The following is a 22148-nucleotide window of genomic DNA, read 5'->3' as shown; positions in this document are numbered from 1 at the left end:
ACTCCTCCAATAGAACAAAAAAAACCAAAGTGAGCCCAAGCCAATGTCGCATATTTCCGTGACACGCGATACTGCCCAACAAGTGGCCCGAGCGTATGATCTTCCCAGGCAGGAGATGGTGAAAACAGCTGAACCCCACCTGTGAACTGCGGCCTCCGCCCTGGGGCCTCCGAGCCCTGTTTAACTCTCACAGAACTCTCACATTCCGTCCACCTCGTCCGTCCGTCCGCCCCCTCTCCCACGCCCGGACCAGGCCCCCCCAACTGCTGTCCTCTCTACCCTAGCACGGCGGGACGTCCCACGTCGGATCACGTGTCCAGAGTCCCGCTCTCCTCCGGGCTGGGCTGCTGGCTGCTGAGGGGCTGCTGGCTGCTGTGTCCCGACGACTCGTCCTGTCTCCCGTGGATCGGCGTCTCCTCCTGATCACCGCCTCCTGCTCCTGCTCCTCCTCCTCCTCCTCCTCCTCCTCCGGCTGCCCCTCTCCCCGCCTTCCTCCCCTTCTTCTTCTTCTTCTTCTTCATCCTCTGGTCCTCCCCGCCCCGATCCCTCCACCACTGGCAGGTGGCGGCGGTGGCGCTGCTGCCCCCCTTGGACGACACGGTCTGCCCCCGGAACAGCTGGGCCTGGCGCTGGCAGAGGCCCACCTTGCTGAGCAGGATGAAGACGTCCCCCCGGAAGGCCTTGGTGAAGATGGCGTAGAGGAAGGGGTTGGCGCAGGAGTTGAGCGGGTAGAAGAGCACCAGCAGGATCTTGGAGTTGGACACGGTGATGAGCGGCCGGTCCAGCACGGCCGACATGGCGTAGAAGGAGATGGGCGCCATGCACAGGAAGTCGGTGAAGATGAGCACGGCCATGCGCTTGGCGATGTTGGTGTCCTTGGAGCCCGAGCGGTAGTGCGGGTTGTGCACGGCGCAGTAGATCTTGACGTAGCAGCCGCAGATCACGCCGAACGCCGCGATGTTGAGCACCAGCACGGACACGATGTAGGCCTGCGCCGCCGCCGAGCGCGTGTCCATGGGCAGGCAGATGCTGACCTTCTGGTAGCTGCTCACGCCCACCAGGGGCAGCAGCGCCAGCAGCAGGCAGCCCATCCAGCCGCCCAGCATCACGGTGGCGGCGTGGTGCAGCCGCAGCTTGCGGTCCAGCCGCATGGCGAAGGTGATGGCGTACCAGCGCTCCAGCGTGATCACCGTCAGCGTGTACACGGAGAGCTCGCTGGCGAACACGGTGAAGAAGCCCGCCAGGCCGCAGCCGGCGCCCGTCTGCCAGTCGATGGCGTGGTTGAAGTACTCTGAGCGCGTGTGCAGGTCCACCGAGGCGATGAGCAGCAGGTATACGCCCATGCAGAGGTCGGCGAAGGCCAGGTGGCACATGAGGAAGCGCGACACGGACAGCTTGTAGTGGCTGGTGAGCAGCACCAGCAGCACCAGCGCGTTGCCCAGCACGGCCAGCAGGCTGACGAACCACACGGACACGCGCAGGAAGCCGAAGCCCATGATGTCCTCGCACGGGTTGAACTCGTCGGGCGTGGGCATGCACGACACCTCCTCGCCGTCCTCGCACACCACGTAGTCGTAGCGGCTGTCGAAGTCCTGGCCCGTGTCCTCCTGCGCGTTCTTCAGCGTCTCACCGAAGCCCACGCCCTCGTCGGAGCCCCCCTGGCCCCCGAAGTAGGTGTGGTAGTGGAGGAGGCTGCCGGGGAAGTCCCCTCCTCGCCGCCGCCGCCACGCCTCCTCCTCCTCCTCCTCCTCCTGCTCCTGCTCCTCAGGTCGGGGGGAGTTTGTGTCGTTGTTGTCGTCGCCCACCGGGGGGACGGGCAGGGGGCTCTCAGGCGTTCCTTCTCCCTGGAGCGAGGTGATGCGCGGGGGTCCCAAGGAGCGTTTGTGGTGCTGGTCGTACAGAGCCGTCAGGTTACACAGGTACTCCAGGAAGCTGGAATGGGGAGAGGGGAGAGGAATGGACGTGAGCACAGCGGACCAAACCACTGGCTCACTGGCGTCGTGGAGGAGCTGTCCGTCAAAGAGGTCGATTGACCTAATTTGACAAGTCCAAAAGAATAATGTCGGACATGAACAGACGCACCTGCCTGCCTGCCTGCCTGCCTGCCTGCCAACGACGTGTTTGACAGTGGTCAAGTGCCCAGTCCAATGATTTATACAAGCAGTTAAAGAGAGGCCCTTCCTGTTTAGAGAGCGTCGTCATTAGTCTGTCTGAGCGTGCTCGCTTCCATACCAGGATTGAGTGACGGTAATTCGGGGCCGCTAGCAGTTCTAGGTAAATGCGTCCGAGAAGTTGATTTAATCCACGCCAGAATCCACACCGTGCAAGTACAGCTGCCTCGCTCGCTGGGAAATCATCCACAACACACATACTCGCACACACATACACACAAATGTTTGCCCTTCACTGGACCCACACACACACACGCACCATGCTTGCCGAATTACGTTTTGGAGTCTGGCCCTAGAAGTTTGGAGCATGTCCCTAGTCACTTATTTTTTCATAAACTGTTTAACATGTTGTTAAACTTTTTTCTCAATTTTTTTTTTTTTTTACCATTTATTACATTAAAACCTCATTGAACCACTTCTCGATTAGACTTTAACTGTCTAATCGTGTTATTTGGTTTTATATGTTTAATACTTAACTCTTAACACATTAAAAAAAAAAAATCTACCATGTTAATCCTTTTTCAAATTATTTATTTTACTATAGTATTGTGTTTAACATTTTTCAAGCCTTTCCTTTAACCTATTTACAGCTACTTTCACATTTTTAACCCTTAGGTCTCTTTTCGAGTCCGTTGCAATCTCAGATGTGGTTCTGCCAGTAACTGGCGCAGGTCACAGCTGGCGGGGTCGGGTCAGCCAGGTCCCAGGGGCTGCACTGGGGGCGTCCTCACCCTTCAGTAGGTGGGACATTGTCTGCACTGCTCCGCAGCTGCATGTGTCTTCTGTCTGATAGTTCCATGCTTTCATGAGTGCTTACTCACCCGAACCCTTAAGTCATATTTATTTACCGCTGAACCCTTTGAACCTCTTTCCTACTTTTCTTCACATTAGGGCCGCGTTCAACGTCGAGCGTTTCCCCGCACACGTGACCTACCCCCTCTTCTTCTTCAGGTTCTTGAAGCCGCAGCAGTGGCTGGGGTAGGTGAGGTCGGCCGAGGTCAGGTGCTTGAAGGTCTTGATGGGCGGCAGCTTCTTCAGGGCCCAGGCCTCGCGCGCCATCAGCTCCCGCAGCGTCTCCATGCCGACGGTGGGCAGCGAGGAGATCCTGGTCTGAGACACGTCCCTGTGAGAGAGAGAGAGATAGATATGTACACACTATATGTAGAGAGAGAGAGAGAGAGGAAAACGGATAAGACAAATCCCTAAACTCAAATCCAATTTGTAACTTTAAATGATAAAAAAAACAATATGAATCGGTTTTTTTTCTAAATTAAATTCAATATAAATTAAATAAATACATTATAAAAGGAATTACCAAAATAATCATAACATAATATAAACCATAATCATATGAGGTTACAAAATATATGTGCTCTAAATCCTGATGCAAGATATGTTTCTTGGGTTCATGTAAATTGTTCATGTTTGATTTGTTAATAAAATGTTTAATAGGCTACACCCAAAAAACAACATACAAATTGTATAGAAAATATGCAGTTGATTCAGCGTCAAATGTAATCAGTCATGGAATATTACAGGCAGTAGGAAGCTGAACATGATCTGCCCAGCCCGGCCTCACACACACGTCCCCCAGCACAGAGCTCTCCTTCTCATCTGGGTTTCCTTCAGAGCACTTCAGAGCTCTCCCTCTCTCTGCTCTCATCATCTTTAAGCAATTATACACCCTGTGTTCCTCCCTCTTAGCCACTCCAAAACCAGGTCTGACCTCGCTGCGAAAGACACAAGACAAGGCCATCTAAAAGACATCTGACCAGACGATCTTATCAGAGCGGACAAGGTACTGAAGTAGTGTTTCCTAACTACAGGGTCCGAAGCCCACCTGGTTTGCCCCATACCCATATTTGGTCACGGGAGAGGCCTGACTTAGAGGCTGGGGATTTGATGATTGATTTTTTTTTTCAAGTAAAAAATATAAGCCTTATATAACCTTGTATCATATAAGGATTGAGAGCTCTCATAATTGGATATCGGATTTGATCATAAATGGATTGCTTATTTGAAAACATTACGTTACTAAAAGAACAAAAGTAATCTGAGTACTCCAACATGTTCATTTGTAGTGTGATACACCAACACTGGCAGCGTTGTACACCCTTTCCCTGGGCCATTGATCTAACATGCATATGTTGGCTGGGGTTTAAATTAAGTGTGTGGACGCCGATGCACCAACATGTCGGACCTAAGCCACAAGCCACAAAAGGGATGGGAACTAATGTTCAGGGCTTGTTCCTCAGAATGCAACAGGAGTTTTTATTGGTGATACTCGGCCATATTAAGAGGACCTGGGAGAGTTGTAGTGCTGTAAAAACCTCAATCAATGTAAATATACCATAACCATGGTTAATGAATACTTTATTTTACACCACCACGCATGATAAACGCTGTGGCAGTTTCAGACACACATTTTTCCGATATCGACCTGTCATTTCACGATGAAAGACCAAACAAACCTCACAACTAACATAATAACTCCCATTCCAATTGTCCTATACATCCAAAATTGAGGCATTCACTGCGATGTAAATCCTGATGCACAGGCCCTATTTCATTGTCGTTACAGACACCCTCCCTAACTGCCTCCTTTCGGGGTGCAAGTTGAGGCCGAATTCTTGTCTCCTTATTTGTACATTTTCTTAATCGGTTGCTTAATCCCCTCATGTTGCTGAATCAACAAATGGTCGAGATGATTGGATTAAAATAGCTATAGTCGCCCGGCAGGCCAAACCGTGCATCATTCACACTCTCTGGTGCCTGGTGGTGCTCGCTGCCTCGCTCACCTCTCCTCCGCTCTGCTCTCCTAGGGTTGAAATATCTCAACATCTGTCATTCCCAGATGTTGAAACGGAACCATGGAGGTGACCTCACTCAGGATATTACACCCCCCCCCCCCAGCCCCCCCATTGGAACCGAGGAAGAGGAGAAGAGGGAGGACCGTATTGACCTAACCAGACACCCTTCCTCGATGACGGTATATATGGCAACCAGCGGACAAGCACAGAAACACCAAACACACTTCCTAGGATGGCGGGAACGTTACCTGAAGGTTTTAAGCCCCAATCACCTGTGTTGCTGGGGGGGGGGGGGGGGGATTCACATCAGAAAGACAGCAGTATCGTACCGGATATAACTTGCGATCGCGCACCATCACACGTCAGACTTCCCACTCGCAGACACAGCTGGAGCTCCGGTTCACACTCGCACTTGATTTTTTTTGTAAGCGATCGTATTTCCCAGACGTGGTTGTTGTGTCACCCCGGTCTGCACGTGAGGAAATGAGAACGGAGCTCTCGTCGCAGGCGGTTATGATGCGGATAACGCAATTACCGAAAAATGGAAGCATTTTCATTTGGGAAGTCACACAGTGTGTTCAGTGTTTAGTGTTCAGTACACTGATCGGAGAGGCAGGATGTTATATAAGGCCTGGAATAAGAACTGGAAAAGGCAATCTTATTAATGGAATGATGGTGTGTTACATATCACATGATCATGATTGTTATAAACAATTAAATTCATCATGAATGTGGTGAAATTTAAAATGTAATGCAAGAGGAAATGTTGTTTACTATAACCCATATTTAAAATAATACAAAAAATGGAATGAAAAGCCACAGTGGGATAATGGCACTATAATAATGGCCCATCAATGTAAAATGGAAATTAACATGACCAAACGAGACCAGCTGTGTGGACACTTGCCTATTTATAACATAACAGAAGATGTTCCAAATTCTTGCCCCTGCCTGCATTGGATTCCCCGAAAGCTCAACTTATGGCCCGCAGACCAGAAAATCCACAATACATAGCCCCAATTACTGATAGGTTAGCAAACTGCCAAACAGCTGTTTTTCCAAACCACCACCAGTCTCAGCAAACTTCATCAAAACAAATACACGCTCCACCAAGGAGTCAATGGAGCTCTTCGCAACAAGAGGCTTTTCAAAGTTAAAGTCTTCTTTCCATTGTTGCACTACAAATTTGCTTTCTTCTTCAACTTCTTGTAGCAACGTTGAAATATTTCTGTCTTTAATACGAAGCAGATACTCATATTCCAAATGGAAAAATATGTGCGAGACTATGTGCAGTTTTACAGAGTTTAAAAGTTTAGAGTTGTGTGCTTAATTTATTGTTATTTCTGGTCTCCCTTCGAGAGTGTACTTACAAGAGCATGGGCCCTCTGATCGCACCCATAAAAGATTTCTCGTCCATTTTGGTCAAATGCCTGTTTCTGTAAAGGTACCTGGAGAGGAAAGCACACATTTATTCAGACATTTTTTAAACTTTACTTTTCCAAACAGCAGGACTGGACGTAATGATATCGGAATGTGGTGTACTCACAACAAATTTCTACTAGTTTACTAACATTTTCTTGCAAGATTTTCCCGTTTGACCAAGATGCTCAAATGACTATTTATTATTTAGTCACTTTTGGGAGACATTTTTCAATTACATAATCTTTGCCAATACACTCGCTTCCCCCCTCCAATTAGACACTGCAGGTCAAACAGGGTTAAAATGGCAGCAATCAAAAAACAACAACACCCAGATATTAAATAAAACCATTCAATAAAAAACACACATTTTAAATCAAAACCATAAAGTGTGCAGGTGTGTTCCTTGCACACAGGTCCCGACAGGGCCCTCTAAGTCTGATCTCACGTCCCTCCAACAGCGAAAGGTTTGTGTTTTTCGTTTGGCCGCAATGTTCTGGGATATGCCCAAGAGGTTGACCTGTGGCGCCAACACCAACACTGGCGAGGTACTCTCACTCTCGCTCTCTCTCTTTATCGCTTTCTCTCTTGCTCTCTCTCTCTCTCTTTCTCGCTGCTAAAGTGACCAAACAATGGCGTAATACTAATACTAATAATAATAATAAGGGCCCCTCAGAAGCAGCAGGACCAGGGGTCGTAGTTGCAGAGGAGTTGTAAGTCAGCCGCGAGGTAGGGGATGGAAATTAATAGCATTAATATCTAATATCCTGAAAATGTTGGGTTTGGCCATGGACGGATGGCGGGGGAGAGGTGTGGGGGAGGGGAGGTTACTGCAATAGACAAGAAGTTGAGACACACGAGGAACGGAATATATGCTTTTTTCCCATTTTCTCCTCTTCCCTTCTCCTCATTGAACCTTTGATATTTCGGAGACGGAATCAACCAGTCGAGTCCTCGGTGGTTCCAGTTGGTCTGGCCAGTGCCGTTCCTTTAAGACCTTCTCGTGATGGCCACTTCCTGAGAACTCACTTTCCCATGAGAACCTCGCTGTTCTAATCAAGGGCCCCGGGGCCGGGCCCTCTACGAATACATCTGAGATTCAGCCATTGAAGAAACCCCCCCCTCTCTCTGCTTTTGTAGTGTAACTGTAAAGGGAGAGCACATGCCAGATGTCAGAAACGGTTTAATCTCGTGGGAAAAATAGCGGGCCGCCCCTCATTTCAGAGGAAACGTGCCGACTTTGAAACGATGGATTCTCCCGTGAAAAATACGCTCTTAACTCCAACATCACTACCGTGTCTACGGGGGCCCGCTGTTTACACAGTGGAACGTTGTCAAGTTTGAACGTTTGCTAAGGTATACAAACATTAGGATTCATCCCAGCGCTATCGCGTTGCCAGCGCTAATCAAGGTGATGCAGATGGAGTCGGACGTGATTTATTTAAGATCTTAAATGGAGTAAAAAAAAGAGAAACATTTCAAGAGGGTGGAGTGTTATCGTTGAGGGAAGGCAGAGAACTTACACTTGATCCAGTTTGGTCCCGTTGAAGGCGTAGGGGTGAATCTCTCTGAAGCCGTTCCCGTACAGCATCCTGGAACCCAAGGCCGTCAGTTACAATCACCATCCTCAATCACCATCATCAACCTTTTTAGTGCAATTTGGGTCAAGCACGAACAGCAAGCAATGAGAATCGAGTGAAAAAACCGAATAGAAACAGTATGGTGGCCCACACATTTAAATCAATTACACGTTGGTCCACAGTGAGCGATATTGAACAGTAAATAATGAAACAATATAGTAACAAAACAGCAGCCCATACATTCCCACCCGCCCCTATCTTACTCAGTACTCAAATCAGAGCATTTCTCCCAACTGACATTACCCAGCCGACATTTCCAACCGAATTCTAGAACTAATAGCGTTAGCAAAGTGTAATGGACTTGTTATACATTCTCCACGGTGGTGGGGGGGTCATTGTCTGGATGCGTAATCTTGTGGTTTTTCACCACAAATTACGAGACATTCTTCGCTTTGCGTCGAGACAGAAAGTCCTCTTTCTGCACTCCGCACGTAACGTCTTGAGCGCTTTTGGCGTATTTTGTCCTGGCTGTTCTGTGGCCAAGGCGGCCATGACTTGGCCGTAGCTTTTGTGAAGGGGGCAAACAGGGATACGTGTGTGTGTGTGTGTGTGTGTGTGTGTGTGTGTGTGTGTGTGTGTGTGTATGTTTGTCGGTGTGTAAATGTTTGTGTAGCTGTGTGTATTTCTGAGTGTGAGTTTGTGTGTGTGTTTAAACTATACAAAATAGCCATATAATGATATAATTTATATGGGTACATAATTGTGTGTGTGTGTGTGTGTGTGTGTGTGTGTGTGTGTGTGTCTTACACAGTCAGCACATCGTTGGTGATACCACGGAATGAATTGGGTGGGATCTCCTTAATATAGGGGTGATCGACGATTTCGCTGTGGAAAGCAGGAAGCAGAATAAGACCAAAATTGTCTTAACCCACCAGAGCGATTTTGCAGCACACACAACAAAAACACAAAAGTATGCTGGGTGAAGGGTTCATGAATGTATTTGAAACCACTACAATGTGACGAAAATGAAAAGTAGTTGCTGTTAACACACACACACATGCACACACAATAGCTCATAAGAGTCATATATTGATATGACATTGGCACCTTTTCTCTGACAAGTAGAGACTTACAGCAACTTACAGAATGAAGTTCATATCAATGGACTGGATGTTGCCCAGGTGTGGGAAGACAGACAGGCCAGTGTTGAAAATCCCCCTGGAAAGGCAGACAATGCACAGGTCAAATGTGTATCATAGGATCTTTAGGATTTTTTATTTTATTATTGTTTTGCTTTTCCTGACCTCCATGCTGGCATTTACAATTGATAATAGTTTCAAGACATAGACATGAAAGCGTGATTTACTTTTTTGATAAAGGTCTGTTCAGGTACTACATTTTCAGTTCTTTGATTAGAAGTAAATTGAAAATCCTTAACGTGTAACTCCAATACTTACAGATATTTGAGGTTTGGAAGATTCCCAAAAGCATCTGGGTCTATGTATGTCAGACTCTTCGTGTTGCGAATCTCTCTGAGGGATGAAACAGAATCAAATAATCATGCAAACAAATAACCAATAGCAATCATGTAAAAGCGACAACTAGAAATACAGATAATGTGGTTACACAGGTTGTTATGGGAAAGTAATTAGGGTAATTAAATCACACAACTCATTCTCACATGAAAGCTTAAAAATGAACACACACACGCGCACACACACACAAACACATGTACACACACATGCACACACACACACACACACACACACACACACACACACACACATACACTTACTACCCCCTGCTGTGTTTACCACCTGTCAGCCACCTACATTCAATACCAAGTCATATTAAGGCCAAACACACACACACATAAACCACATGCACCTGTGTCATATTAAGGCCCCACACACGCACACGAACACACTAACACACAGACACACACACACACGTTCTGTAGAATTTGGGTGAACAAAAAACTGTCTGAGCCATGGTGCCAACGGTTGAAGACGAGTCAAATTAATGTCTAATTTGTGTGTTTACTCAGCTCCGGTCTGGGGCCCAGGCCTGAGAGGGGCCCCTGGGCCCTAAAAAACCTTGAGTCTCGCAGACTTTGCTTCTCACAAGCAGTGTGCGGGTCTCTGCTCTGACGTGTGTTTTCTGGCCCGCGCTTCAGACGGCGGTCAAAAGCCGCTCTAAACATCCCAGCAGAGACAGTAAAGTGTTCAGAGCAGCTGGTCGTCTCCACACCTCCACTTTACCGCGCGATTAGAGGCACCACTCAAACATCAAACCAGCGCTTTTCCGAATTTTCTGTCATTGAGTGGCTGGCAACTTTCGAACTCGCTGTCTTTTTTTGTGCGTGTGAGAGGAAAGAAAAACGTTCAGATAAAAGAAAAGCAAACTGGAAATACACATTTTAGATGCGGCTCACTTTGTTTGAGGCCAGACCAATCTCCATGCGTAGGATTCCTTTTACTTCTCCTCTCCTCTCCTCATCCACCACCTCCTCTTAACCCAGCTGAGTGGCCCCTTCCCCACCGGGCCCCTCCGCCGTTTCCCATCAGCCGTACGCAAGCGGCCGTGAGTAGACAGGAAGAGGGGCACTCTTTTTTCTTTTTTGACCCCTTGGAGGAAACCTGAGAGAGAGGCCATTATCTACGGTATGGCGCGCCTCACCGCAAGCAATCAACGCAAGAAGAGACCTGGGAGCTATTGAGCAAACACGCTTCAAATACATAAATAAGGTAGATGAACAAGTGGAGCTCTCAGAGAAAATTCCCTCCTATGGTCGATTATATGATATCTGGGTAGGGGGGGGGGGGGTGGGGGGGGGCTTAGCAGAAAAGGGGAACCCTAATCCTCCAGACAGATACAGAAACCAGAAGAATGAAGCCCGGTATTTGTTATGGGATGTGCTGGCATACGTTTGCTCAGAAAAGGGTTCCCAGCTGTTTGATTTTCTTTCTCAATAGAATGTGTGATATGCCCAGCCCCTGGGTAATAAGTCTCTTCTATCCCATAATTGGGAATATAGGGCCTTTATATAAGGGGCTGGGTGTGACTTTTCCCTAATTTCGGCAGGTTCCTCCAGACTTGCACTTGAGCATGAATGGAAGAGAACAGACGTGCAATTTATTTGCAAGTCTGAGTCTTTGGGCTAAGGCTTGGTCATTAATACTGTTACATGCTCTCTTAGGCCTATCCATAACAGACCACACAAACCCCTCAAGACTCAAGTACTTTTGTGTTGTTTACTCAAACTAGTCTACGTTAAGTCTGGGACACTTAGCTTGAGTGGCTGAGTGAACTAAAATAAACAATGTTATCAAGTATGATTAACTCTTAAGCCACAGGTATGCAGTCAACATTCTCAATAAGGAATGTTGTTGATGTTATGTTAGGAAGCATTGCGTTACGTTGCGTTGGGTATGTTGTGATTGTTGTGTTGCTGTGTTGTTATTTGATGGAATGTTCTATCATTTTGTTTTATGTTGTGTTGTGTTTTGTCTAGCGGTTAGGTTAGCGTTGTTGTTATGTTCTCATGAGGGTTCCAATATCGTTGCTATGATTGTGTTTTGTGAAAGAGCCGATATGTCTGCTTTCTCTCTAACTGCTTACATGTTGGTGATTTTCTTCAGATTGTAGAAGGAGTGCCTCTCCAGCCGCTTCAACATGACGTCCACTGAGATGTATCTGAGAGAGATAAGACATTCAACAACAAGAAACATATACAAAAAAAATAAAGGTTTGTACACATTTTAACAACAATCTTGCAAAGGTTTTTCACAGATTCTTAATAAAACGTACAGTGGGTTCATGATACTCAATGCAACAGCTGGCAACACTTTCCCACCATTCATTCATTCATACATTCATTCCTTCATTAACGTAAACCGACTAAATTCCTTCAATAGATCCATCCACCGCCTAGGTCAAGCGTCTCAATCTCGGCCATGGGTAATTTTACAGGTATGTGCTACACACACACACACACACACACACAGATATACTATTACCTAGTCATCAGTCAATGCACTGAGCGCCCATTTGTTATTACTTGGCAACTACCTAATTGCTTATTAAATAAACGATCGGCTTAGTGGTGAATACACACAAGAAATGTCAATGAATTTCCTCCTTGTGTCAGGCTCAGTACTGAGGGGGGGGAAAAGAACTTAAAGTGAAGTTAAGCAAGTAATAAGTGTCGTCGTAACTGTGTTCTGAAATGCTAACCCGTTCTGACAAATTTTAACCTGTGTATTCTTGGCACGCCGACCAGGCTGGCAGCTGGCAGTCAGCTTCGGCAGCTCTTAGAGCTTTTTGCTTGTAAAATAGGTTATTTAACGGTAAAAAAAAAAAATAATAATCCTGATTTTCCGTCGCCCTGTCTGTACGTCTGTCTGTTCGTCTATCCGTTCCTGAGTTCCTTAAGATTCCTATGTGCCCAAAAATAAACATTCGAAAGTCTCAGGAATACGTTAGCTTCAGCCTCGGCGGTGACATTTGTATTCCAGCTGTATGTCAAACAGGCAGACGTTGTATGTCAAACGTTGGTTCCCCCTCTCTCAGACGTTGGTTCCCCCTCTCTTCTCGAGTCATACCTCCTGGTTGAGACCAAGGGGGAAAAAAAAGCGACACAAAAACACAAGCAGAAGGAACGCGTCCTCAGCCCTCTCGCTCTACCTTCACGCATGACTTCAGCACAGACGCCATCTGCCCCCGGGCCCCGGGATCAAGGCTGGAGTGTGTGTATCTTACCGCAGCCTTCACCTCAACCCAGTGGCTCGGCAATTCTCTATACACACACACACACACTCACACACACATCACACACGCACATATACAAATACACACGCACACACACATGCACGCACGCACGCACGCATCACACACACACACACACACACACACACACACACACACAAAACGGGGGTTTTCGCTACCAGTGGCTCGGCAATTCTCTACACACACACACACACACACACACGCACACACACACACATACACACATACACACACACACACACACACATACACACACACACACACACATTCCCACATACACATATATACACACACACACACACACACAAAACGGGGGTTTTCACTAGTTAAAATACCTAGTGTCGGGAGTGAGAGCGCTGTACCCTCTGTGGCATGAGGAGCGACATTCCTACCCCTGCTCCTACTTAGGAACGCATTAGTGCTTCCAACTGTGATTAGCGCGCCGCACCGATGCTACACAGACACAGCCAATCATCCGTCTGGGTGGGAGACCAGAGGGGTTGCGGGGAGGTGGGGGCGAAAATGGATCTGGGATGTTTTTCATTTTGGGGAGTATTTAGATGAAAATGAAATAACAACATGACTTGAAGACAACAGGTGGATGAGGGCAAGTTCACCGGACACAAGTTCATAAAAGTGTGTGCATGTCATGTCAATTCTGCTTGACGGTCCCTCACTTACATCTTTGAGAGGTTCACCATGTGAGAGAAGACGTTGGCTGGGACGGACGGCAGGCGAGTTTCCAGAAGCCATCTGTCGAAAAACAAACCAAAAAGCCAGAAGCATTATGGGTGATGGGTAGCTCAACTGTCAAAGGCGATGAAATGGGAGTTTGGACTGAGGCTCAACCTGAAACAATCCCTCAACTGAACCCAAAACCCTTATCTGAACCCTAAAGCACGAGCACACTGCCCCAACAAACACCAACCCCCACCTTTAGAAAACTTTCACCAGACAACAGCCAACAACCACCAACGATTCGGCCCAATGGTGTTTATTTATTTTTGGTGTTTATCGGGGCAGGCTGTGTGGCGGCACCTTAAACCTAACCAAAACCCTATCCCTGACCCTCATTAGATAGATATGCGGATGCACTCATCATCTCCATCAACCTGGAGCAGATTTCTCTTCAGTGTCTTGTCCTGAAGGTATTGACTTCCTTCTCCTGTGAAGGGTGGCTCCGCTCTCATAGAGGAAAGAAGAGAGGAAACCCAGAGTTACCATGCATTGGTCCCCCACCCCCAACGATGGTGTTGCTACGGTAACACCCAGGGGGCAGACATGGGGCAGGGTAAACAAGCCAGAGTTTGACCAGGAACTGTATATACAGGGGGTTGTATATACAGTTCCCACATACTACTCTGTAGGGGGGTACCAGGATGAAAAATGACATTTGAGAACCTGGAAGCCATGTTTATTTGTCCCCCAGTGGGGCCTCATGACCCTTATCCTTTATTTGGATTAAGAATGAAACTCAGGCCATGGTAGGTAGTTAGGGATTCAGTTGGATTATTCTGTTTTACTCCAAGACCATGTAAGAATGATGAATAGTGACTGACAAATCACCAGACATAAGAAGTAAAGGGTTAACGTTCGGAGGATAAAATGATTCACCAATTGTTTGGCTATTTCAACCTGAACGTTCAGATCTTTCGACCTCTGCAAAATATTGATATTTTATCGTACATTTTCTTCCCTCCTCATTTCTGGGAAGAAACGTTCTTTGAAGTGAAGAATGCAACATGGAACATGGGATGAAACAGACATTTGGACCTGACTGGACGGGACATGGTGCCAAACCAAACAGGGTCTGGACCTGTTTAGGACAAGGTTCTCCAAGGGACGATTCTTATGGATCCAAGGTGACCTACCTTTGGTTACAATCCCTTCAGTTTCTAATGGACGCGGAGCATTTATACTGAAGGAAGACCCTAAGAATATGTCAAATTAGTATGTTAGAGACAGGCATTTTAGATATTTAACATATACCAATATGGGCTGTATGTCGTTAGAAACCCAGTCATATTTTTGAACGTGTATTTTTGGTCGTGCATCATTCCCTCACTTTCCCCTGAGATGGGAGAAATCTGTATCTACCTCTAACACTTCCTGCTTTAATTGACTCAAAATGACGATTTATGTGTAATTTAAAGCAGGAAGTGTAAGGGGGGGGCTCTAAAAAACTACAAGCACTAGTTCCAGTGGGTGGGACTTAGGGTGTATGGTATAAACGGTATAGAGAGTACACCGGTGTGAATTTGTGCTACGGTATGGATTTTGACGTTACCATGTGACCGGTGTGACCGGTAGATCACACGTGCGCTAAAGAAGCAATGATGTAGTACCAGAGACGCAGTCGTTTATTCATAACATCATGCGGCGCACACAGCTTTTGGCCGTGTTGATATTTTAGAACACTCTGGGAGCTCCGGTGGGAGACCTGGAGCTCTATATCTAAATGATATTATATAATATATAGACATCTATAATATAATATATAATATCACGGCCAAAAGCTGTGTGCGCCTCCGTTCCGGATGATATTATGAATAAACGACTGCGTCGGGTTCTCTGACGTCTCTGGTCTTTCCACATCGATCTGAAGTCACGGTTCAATCTGGGCTTCAGAGAGTCAAAGCCAACGTTTCTTCAACCAATTCCTTCTCCACCATGGCTGAGAAGCAATACATGGGTCTTATTTTGCAAACCCGCACCCGCTACAAATTGATATTGACGCCTGACCCGCACTCAAAGAAAAATTAGACACATTAGATGGAACGCCGGGGAATTACACTACCTGGTGTTGGCGTGGAGCTTTAGATTGCTGTGCAAAAAAAGCACATCATCCACTGTGGACGGTTTTAGTTGACTCCTCTGCTCCTCAATATCATATCCAGCACCGGAGAAGTCTTGCTCGCAATCGCAAAACCTGCGACCAACCCGCGCTGTTCAGGCGTCCGACCCAACCCACACCCATGTCCGACACAGTACATTATTTTTCATCCGTTTCATCCAAATTGTGCGGGTACCCGAGCCTGTGCAGGACTCTGGCCAAGCTTACCCTCACTATGAGTCTTTACTTGTTGTGGAAGGACCAGAGACGTCCGAGAACCCGACGCAGTCTTTAATTGATAATATCTTCCAGAGGCGCACACAGATTTTGGCCGTGATATTATATATTATATTATATTATATAGATACCTATATATTATATAATATTATGTTATTTAGATATAGAGCTCCGGGAGTCCGCAAATGGCAACAATCACTTCTCATCCTGCTGCAGTTCACTCTGGACTGCAGGGAGTGAACGCTGATTGGCTGTTATGTCACGTCCCTCAGGGAGTGAACGTTGATTGGCTGTTATGTTATGTCCCTCAGGGAGTGAACGCTGATTGGCATTGTGGGAGTTGTCGTCTTCAATCCACAAGCGCCAAAAAGTCACTGTCTGCCTTTTCTCGGTCAAGAAGGCAACAAATTAGAAATTTATGTTACTATTCGACTACATATATGACCCACTTTCAATACAGATTCATGTCTCCACCGGTGAAATTCCCCTTTAAGGTTTGATAACCATATTGTTTTTTTGTTTTGGTAAAGAATGGATGAATGGATCTCCTACAATGGTTGCTATGGTGAGACAATACAATAAACGAGAAAGCAACGTTAGGCAACACCAATGTCACATTTCTCTTATTGACAGGCCTATCCACTATCCAGGCCTTTGTCACACCTGATTCTGCCCATAGTGGAAAGCGAGAGAAGGTTCTTTCTGAGACTTTGAACTTTGGCCACATGAAAACAAAAATAATGCCCATTAAAGCAGCAGAGTTTCCACACTCCTGGTGCATCAAGGAGAACAAAAGACTAATTCAAAGGTCTGCAGATCTGGTCTGCCGTTCTGAATCACGGTTTGCGTTAGCGGTGGGACGGCGATGAATCAGAATCAAAACCCAAATAGAAAGCAAAACAGGAGTGCAGTATTTTACATGTGTTTGGACAAAATCAAACAAACATGCATGGGACACAGAACAGAACCCATCACCAAACACAAACCTCCACCTCATTCAATCCACACAGGCTTCCCCAGCGGGGGCAGAAGCCCACCCGACTGAACCGTCTTACACACTTTTGTTTGGGAAAGGACTCTCTTGATTCGTTGATTTGAACGGGAGAGCTGAGAAAACAAACGGGCCAGAGATTGAATTTGAAGTTCGTGGGGAGAAGCCACGTGATTCATAATGGTGTCTGCGGCCAGGGGCTGAAGTTACGCTTGTGTTTACAATGCTCGGTTGGCTCTCATAACAATGGTTTTTTTGGGGGTTGAATTGCAGGGCAGAACGTAGCCTTTATGTACATTTTAGAATAAAGGATAGGGAAGCACAGAATACTGAACACAGAATACAGCAGCTGTGCATGTGATTGCACTTCATCTAAGATAAGAAAATCACGTTGTTTTTCCTGCTGTTTTGCTTTTTGTTGTCAATTCGTTTTGGATTTGTTAAGAGGATTTATGCTAGGAGAAAGAGAAACGCTGAACAAGATAAATGATTAATAAATTCCATTTGGAGTGCTAGAAAACATGATCGCGAACCGAGTGCCTGCAGTTTAACCCTGAGCCTGCCTGAGCCCATGAGCTAATTATGACTTAATGCGGAGTGGTTTGTAACCATTTCCACTGTCTGTGGATCCTATTCACGGCAGAGCTCACTGTTTCCACCATGCTGCGTTACAGCTGATCAAATCCAACGTCCCGGACCTAATTTTATAATTAAACCCAGTAGTACCCTCTCTCGCGCCCTCGCTCTCTCACGCCACCTTTCAGGAAACAGCATTGGGGTACTTCATAGTAAAGGTTAATTGGACAATTTCATCCATGGTTGAAGTCAATCAGGTTCTGTGAGTGCCGAAACCTGAATCTCGAGACCGTGTCCCAGGGTTTCAATCTTCACCAGCCACAAAAGGCTCAACAATTTCTGGGGGCGAGAGAAGAGATAGAAAAAACGGGTGAAATTTAAACCATTTAGATTTTCTTCCTTCTCCTCGCCATTGAAGTCTGAGCAAGGTAATTACTGTCGAACTCACCCTGGGTGTTCAGAAATGTGCTGTAAAATGTAAATATTGTATGTGGACACATTGGCACTCAGGAGTCACGCTACACCGGGTGAGGAAAGTGGCTGTGTTTGGTTTCCTACTCTCCTGCCCTCACTGACACATGAAGACCCCCCCCCCCCACACACACACACACACACACTCACACACACTCAGACTTATACACATACTAACACACTGCTGGCAGAAATACACACACCACACCAGAATATATAGGCATGCATATACACCACAGACACACATACCACTGGGACAAACACACACACACACACACACCAGCACCAAAAGGCATGCACAAACAACCATACTCACACACTCAGACGTATACACATACTCACACATACAAACAGACCACTGGCACAAACACACTAGCAAATATAGGCATGCACACATGCACACACACACACACACACACACACACACACACACACACACACACACACACACATGCATGGACATACACTAGCGCATACACACATAAACACACTCCCGCACACACACAAGCACTGAATGTAAATGTCCAAAGTCATGTACAGACACACAATCACCCTTGTTTTTTTTGCGTTCACAACTTTTCCCATTTAATAGAATGGGTCAGCATTTACCCTATACAGAGGAACCTTGGCACATTTGCTTGTACACATATGGCCTGCCAAATATGACTGAACACACACACACACACACACACACACACACACACACACACACACACACACACACACACACACACAGACGTACAAAGATGCAAGCAAGTAGGACCACATCCAGTCCCTCTCAATCTTCAAAAAGTAAACGAAGACCCAACTTTTCCGGACCTCAAAATCCTTGTTTAGAACATTTCCCTATTCATCTTACTTTGTTACTAACTAGAAAAATAGAAAAATAGAACAGAATACAAGCTACAAACTAACTTAGTTTGTGTTTCCTATGGCTAGCCTGCAAACTTGGTTGAGCAGCCTTTAACATTTTCATTTTTTCACTACTGATTGTAAGCTTTAGACAATAGACTCATGCACACACACACACACACACACACACACACACACACACACACACATACCAAATTAAACAAACACACACAATCATAACAGCAATGCATCCCTGAACATTTCCACTTAACTTAAGTCATTTTCGCGCAGAGAAATTGACTTTTCAGGGTCCTTTGAGGCCAAAGTGACCTCAAGTGTCCTCACATTACCTCACTGATACGACCCCTTGTGACTGACATCGTGTCCCCCCCCCCCGTTCCCCCACCACAATGAAGAGCCAGGGAGCTATAACGCATAGCCAAGCAAGCCAGCCAGCCCGCACTATCCTCCCCTATGCCTCCCCAGGCCTCACCCCCCCAGCAGAACCTCTGCGGTAGGGTCACACATTCCTGAGAGAGAGTGTGTGTGGACAGAACAGTCAACCCTCACGCCTCACCTACTGGAACATCCGCTAGTTGTCAATACACAGGTTAGGAAAACACAATCCAGCTCCAGTCTATTTTCAGGTTTTCTTTACTTTTCGGGGGAATTCGTGGTTCTTTTAAATCAGGGCATGCATGGGTCAGGTCCTGAATTTCCCACCTGGGATTAATAATAATCTTATCTCATCTTAATTCTTGGCTGACGAGTCATCCTATTTCTATTCAGGAGTTGGTCATTAAGCAGATGGTTCTGTCCAGTGACTTCATGTTGTGATTTGTTTCAGATGAGCAGCAGGTTTCAGTATGGAATCTTGCTCAAGGGTACCTACAGCAGACCGTGGGGTATGAACCCAGAACCTTTTCGTCTAGGAGTCAGACACCCTGACCACTACCCACTCCTCCCATGCCCTCTCTTATCATTCTTCTTTTCTGGTGCACATTGTGTAGGAATGTGAGGACGTGGGGTTCTGGAGGAGTTGTTCTGTTACGTATTCACACAATTGTGTATCGGATCGGGTGACTATATTAATAAACATTGCAATATTAGTTTATATGCCCTTCTGAACTATTTGATAATGTTATGGTACCTGAAGAAATAAAGATATGGTGTCAGGGTGAAGAAAACAAGGTTATTTATATATCATGTTTTCAAATAAACACCTAGGGTATAAAATAGTTTGGATTTGTGTATCCTTGAGAAATGTAACGTTCAATCTTATCCCCGTTATCGTGTATGCGAGATGGTGTGAAAATGTAATCGAGATGCATTCCTCTGTTGAAAAGTAATAATTATGATCATGATTATACACTGAGAGATAATAAAATAGAAAAGCGAGAGAGAGAATTAGAATAATTATCACATGACTGTTAATGATTCACACAGAGAGAAGAGAGAGAAGTCACTGCAGAAGAGCTCAGTTCATCGACTAACAACTAGACGAGGTGATAAAAGATATAGAATGGAATGATTTCAATCTAAACAGATATGTGCCAACTTCATTTGTTTCTCCATAAGAATTTCAAATATATAGCTTTCAAAGTAGATTTTTTTTAAATTTTATTTCTGATCCATGAAGCAGAGATGTACCATCTTTGTCTAATCTAACATTTGAGGCATGCCTGATTTGAATTGATTAAACACGTTTCATTTACCAAATACTGACCGCAATGTCCAAACTGGTGAAATAAATAAGGAACACTGTTATTCTTATTCAGAGGTTATTGCGTAGGCCTTTATGGTGTGACAGGTCTGCCCCATCGAATAGCCTACGTGGAAACGGTAGCAGGCCCTCTATGCATTTAACCAAGTATAACATTGGGATTCAACCATCAAAGAACACATTGGACATGAAACGGTTGTTGAAACATTATATCGTAATGTCGTTCGACCTAAAGGAGGACGTCATGAAGAACTGTATGGCCTTCTTGCGCAATACACACGTCAAATCATAAGTGACAGAAAGGGCCCCTTTCTAGTGTCAATCGGAACAAGTTTGCTGTTTATATTACGCGCGGAGTCTCGTTTCTGGAACGTTTGACCAATCCGAACTGAACGGAATGCAAGAAGGAAACTATGGCTTTGCCTTTTTATTTTAGTCTCTATTCCCAAGACAACACTTCCCAAAACAGTTGGACTGCTAAGGGTCAGTATCTCCATAGACGATAACTAGGCCTTAACAGGGAGTGAGCCTACACTGACGGTCGATTGTTCATTGATCCTTGTTTTTAATTGAACCAAGAAATTAAGATGTAATTCCAATTTTATATCTCCGTGTCTTTCTTTCCACCATCTGTCACAGAGCGACGGTCACATGTTTCCATCACTCGGGTACCATGTGGCAAACTGGATGATCCGGCTTATGTAACGTTTACCCCATGCTTTAGCACGTCTGTATGTGTCATATCCATGCTACATTTACTGATGCTCGGATGGGGGGTGTTCTGATGATATCATCAAGTCTATTTCAAGCCCCATCGTCCATCCGGAACTATAAAGAACGACTCGGGTTGAAGTGGAAGAAAAACATTTTTACTTTTACTTATAATCATTTAGAATTGATATTGTTTTTTAATGTTGTTATTGCTGCAACTGCAAGGTGGTGCTGTGCACATGTGAAGGCAATGTGTTCTCTCTCTCTCTCTCTCTCTCTCTCTCTCTCTCTCTCTCTCTCTCTTACGTTCTTTATCGCTCAGAAAAATAATGCACTTATTAAATTACGTTTACATTTACTGGTGTTATTGAGTGATGTTCAGATTAATGATTGCAATATTACTTGATTACATGATTACATGCAATGATTAATGATTACATTTAAATCAATTATTTTATTAATTACATGCAGTTATAATCACACTAATAATGATACAGATAATACTACTAATAATAGGATTAATCATAATGATTATTAATCATTTATAATCATATACATTCAAATGATTATGTTATTCTCGTTACTTACAGCGTCTCAGTGCTTTCTGGAAATCTCGGGAAACTTTCGATGTCAAAACAGGAGATGGTCAAAAACTTCCACTCGGAGCATTCACACACAGAAGGGCATGGTTCAGGCTCTGCCGAGGAGCCCGTGAGCAACGTGACCAAACTCATCAGTACACCCGTTATCACGTTCATTCTCATGCTAGTGTATCCTACCTTTAAAAAACAAAAGATGCTCTCGTTTTTGATACGTCTGCGGTTTACCGAAAATGGAGCTCTAATAATAAGACTTGTTTCATGTTGAGTCGAACTCTTCACGGATCAACTATTGAAATGCTCTGTGTCCCATCATATCTGAACGTGCAGTGAGGAGGATGCTGCGGGGAGGCTGCGACCCACTACGTTCTGGAGGTGGTCTTCTTT

The 22148-nt window shown here is 45.5% G+C and overlaps 1 protein-coding gene across 1 annotated transcript; it reads right to left on the bottom strand.

The window, feature by feature from the left end:
* Nucleotides 1–308: 308 nt before the first annotated feature.
* On the bottom strand, nucleotides 309–21896 carry tshr (thyroid stimulating hormone receptor; the record flags this gene model as incomplete). The annotated part of the gene is made up of 11 exons (XM_084484265.1): nucleotides 309–372; nucleotides 553–1932; nucleotides 3106–3294; nucleotides 6352–6429; nucleotides 7924–7992; nucleotides 8788–8865; nucleotides 9124–9198; nucleotides 9438–9512; nucleotides 11602–11676; nucleotides 13450–13521; nucleotides 21751–21896. 11 exons carry the CDS (start codon nucleotides 21894–21896, stop codon nucleotides 309–311), a joined length of 2301 nt encoding a protein of 766 aa, XP_084340391.1.
* Nucleotides 21897–22148: the final 252 nt, after the last annotated feature.

Source organism: Micromesistius poutassou, assembly GCF_964030765.1.
Source record: "Micromesistius poutassou genome assembly, chromosome: 19".
Lineage (NCBI taxonomy): Eukaryota > Metazoa > Chordata > Actinopteri > Gadiformes > Gadidae > Micromesistius > Micromesistius poutassou.
This window is presented reverse-complemented; position numbering and strand designations above follow the sequence as displayed.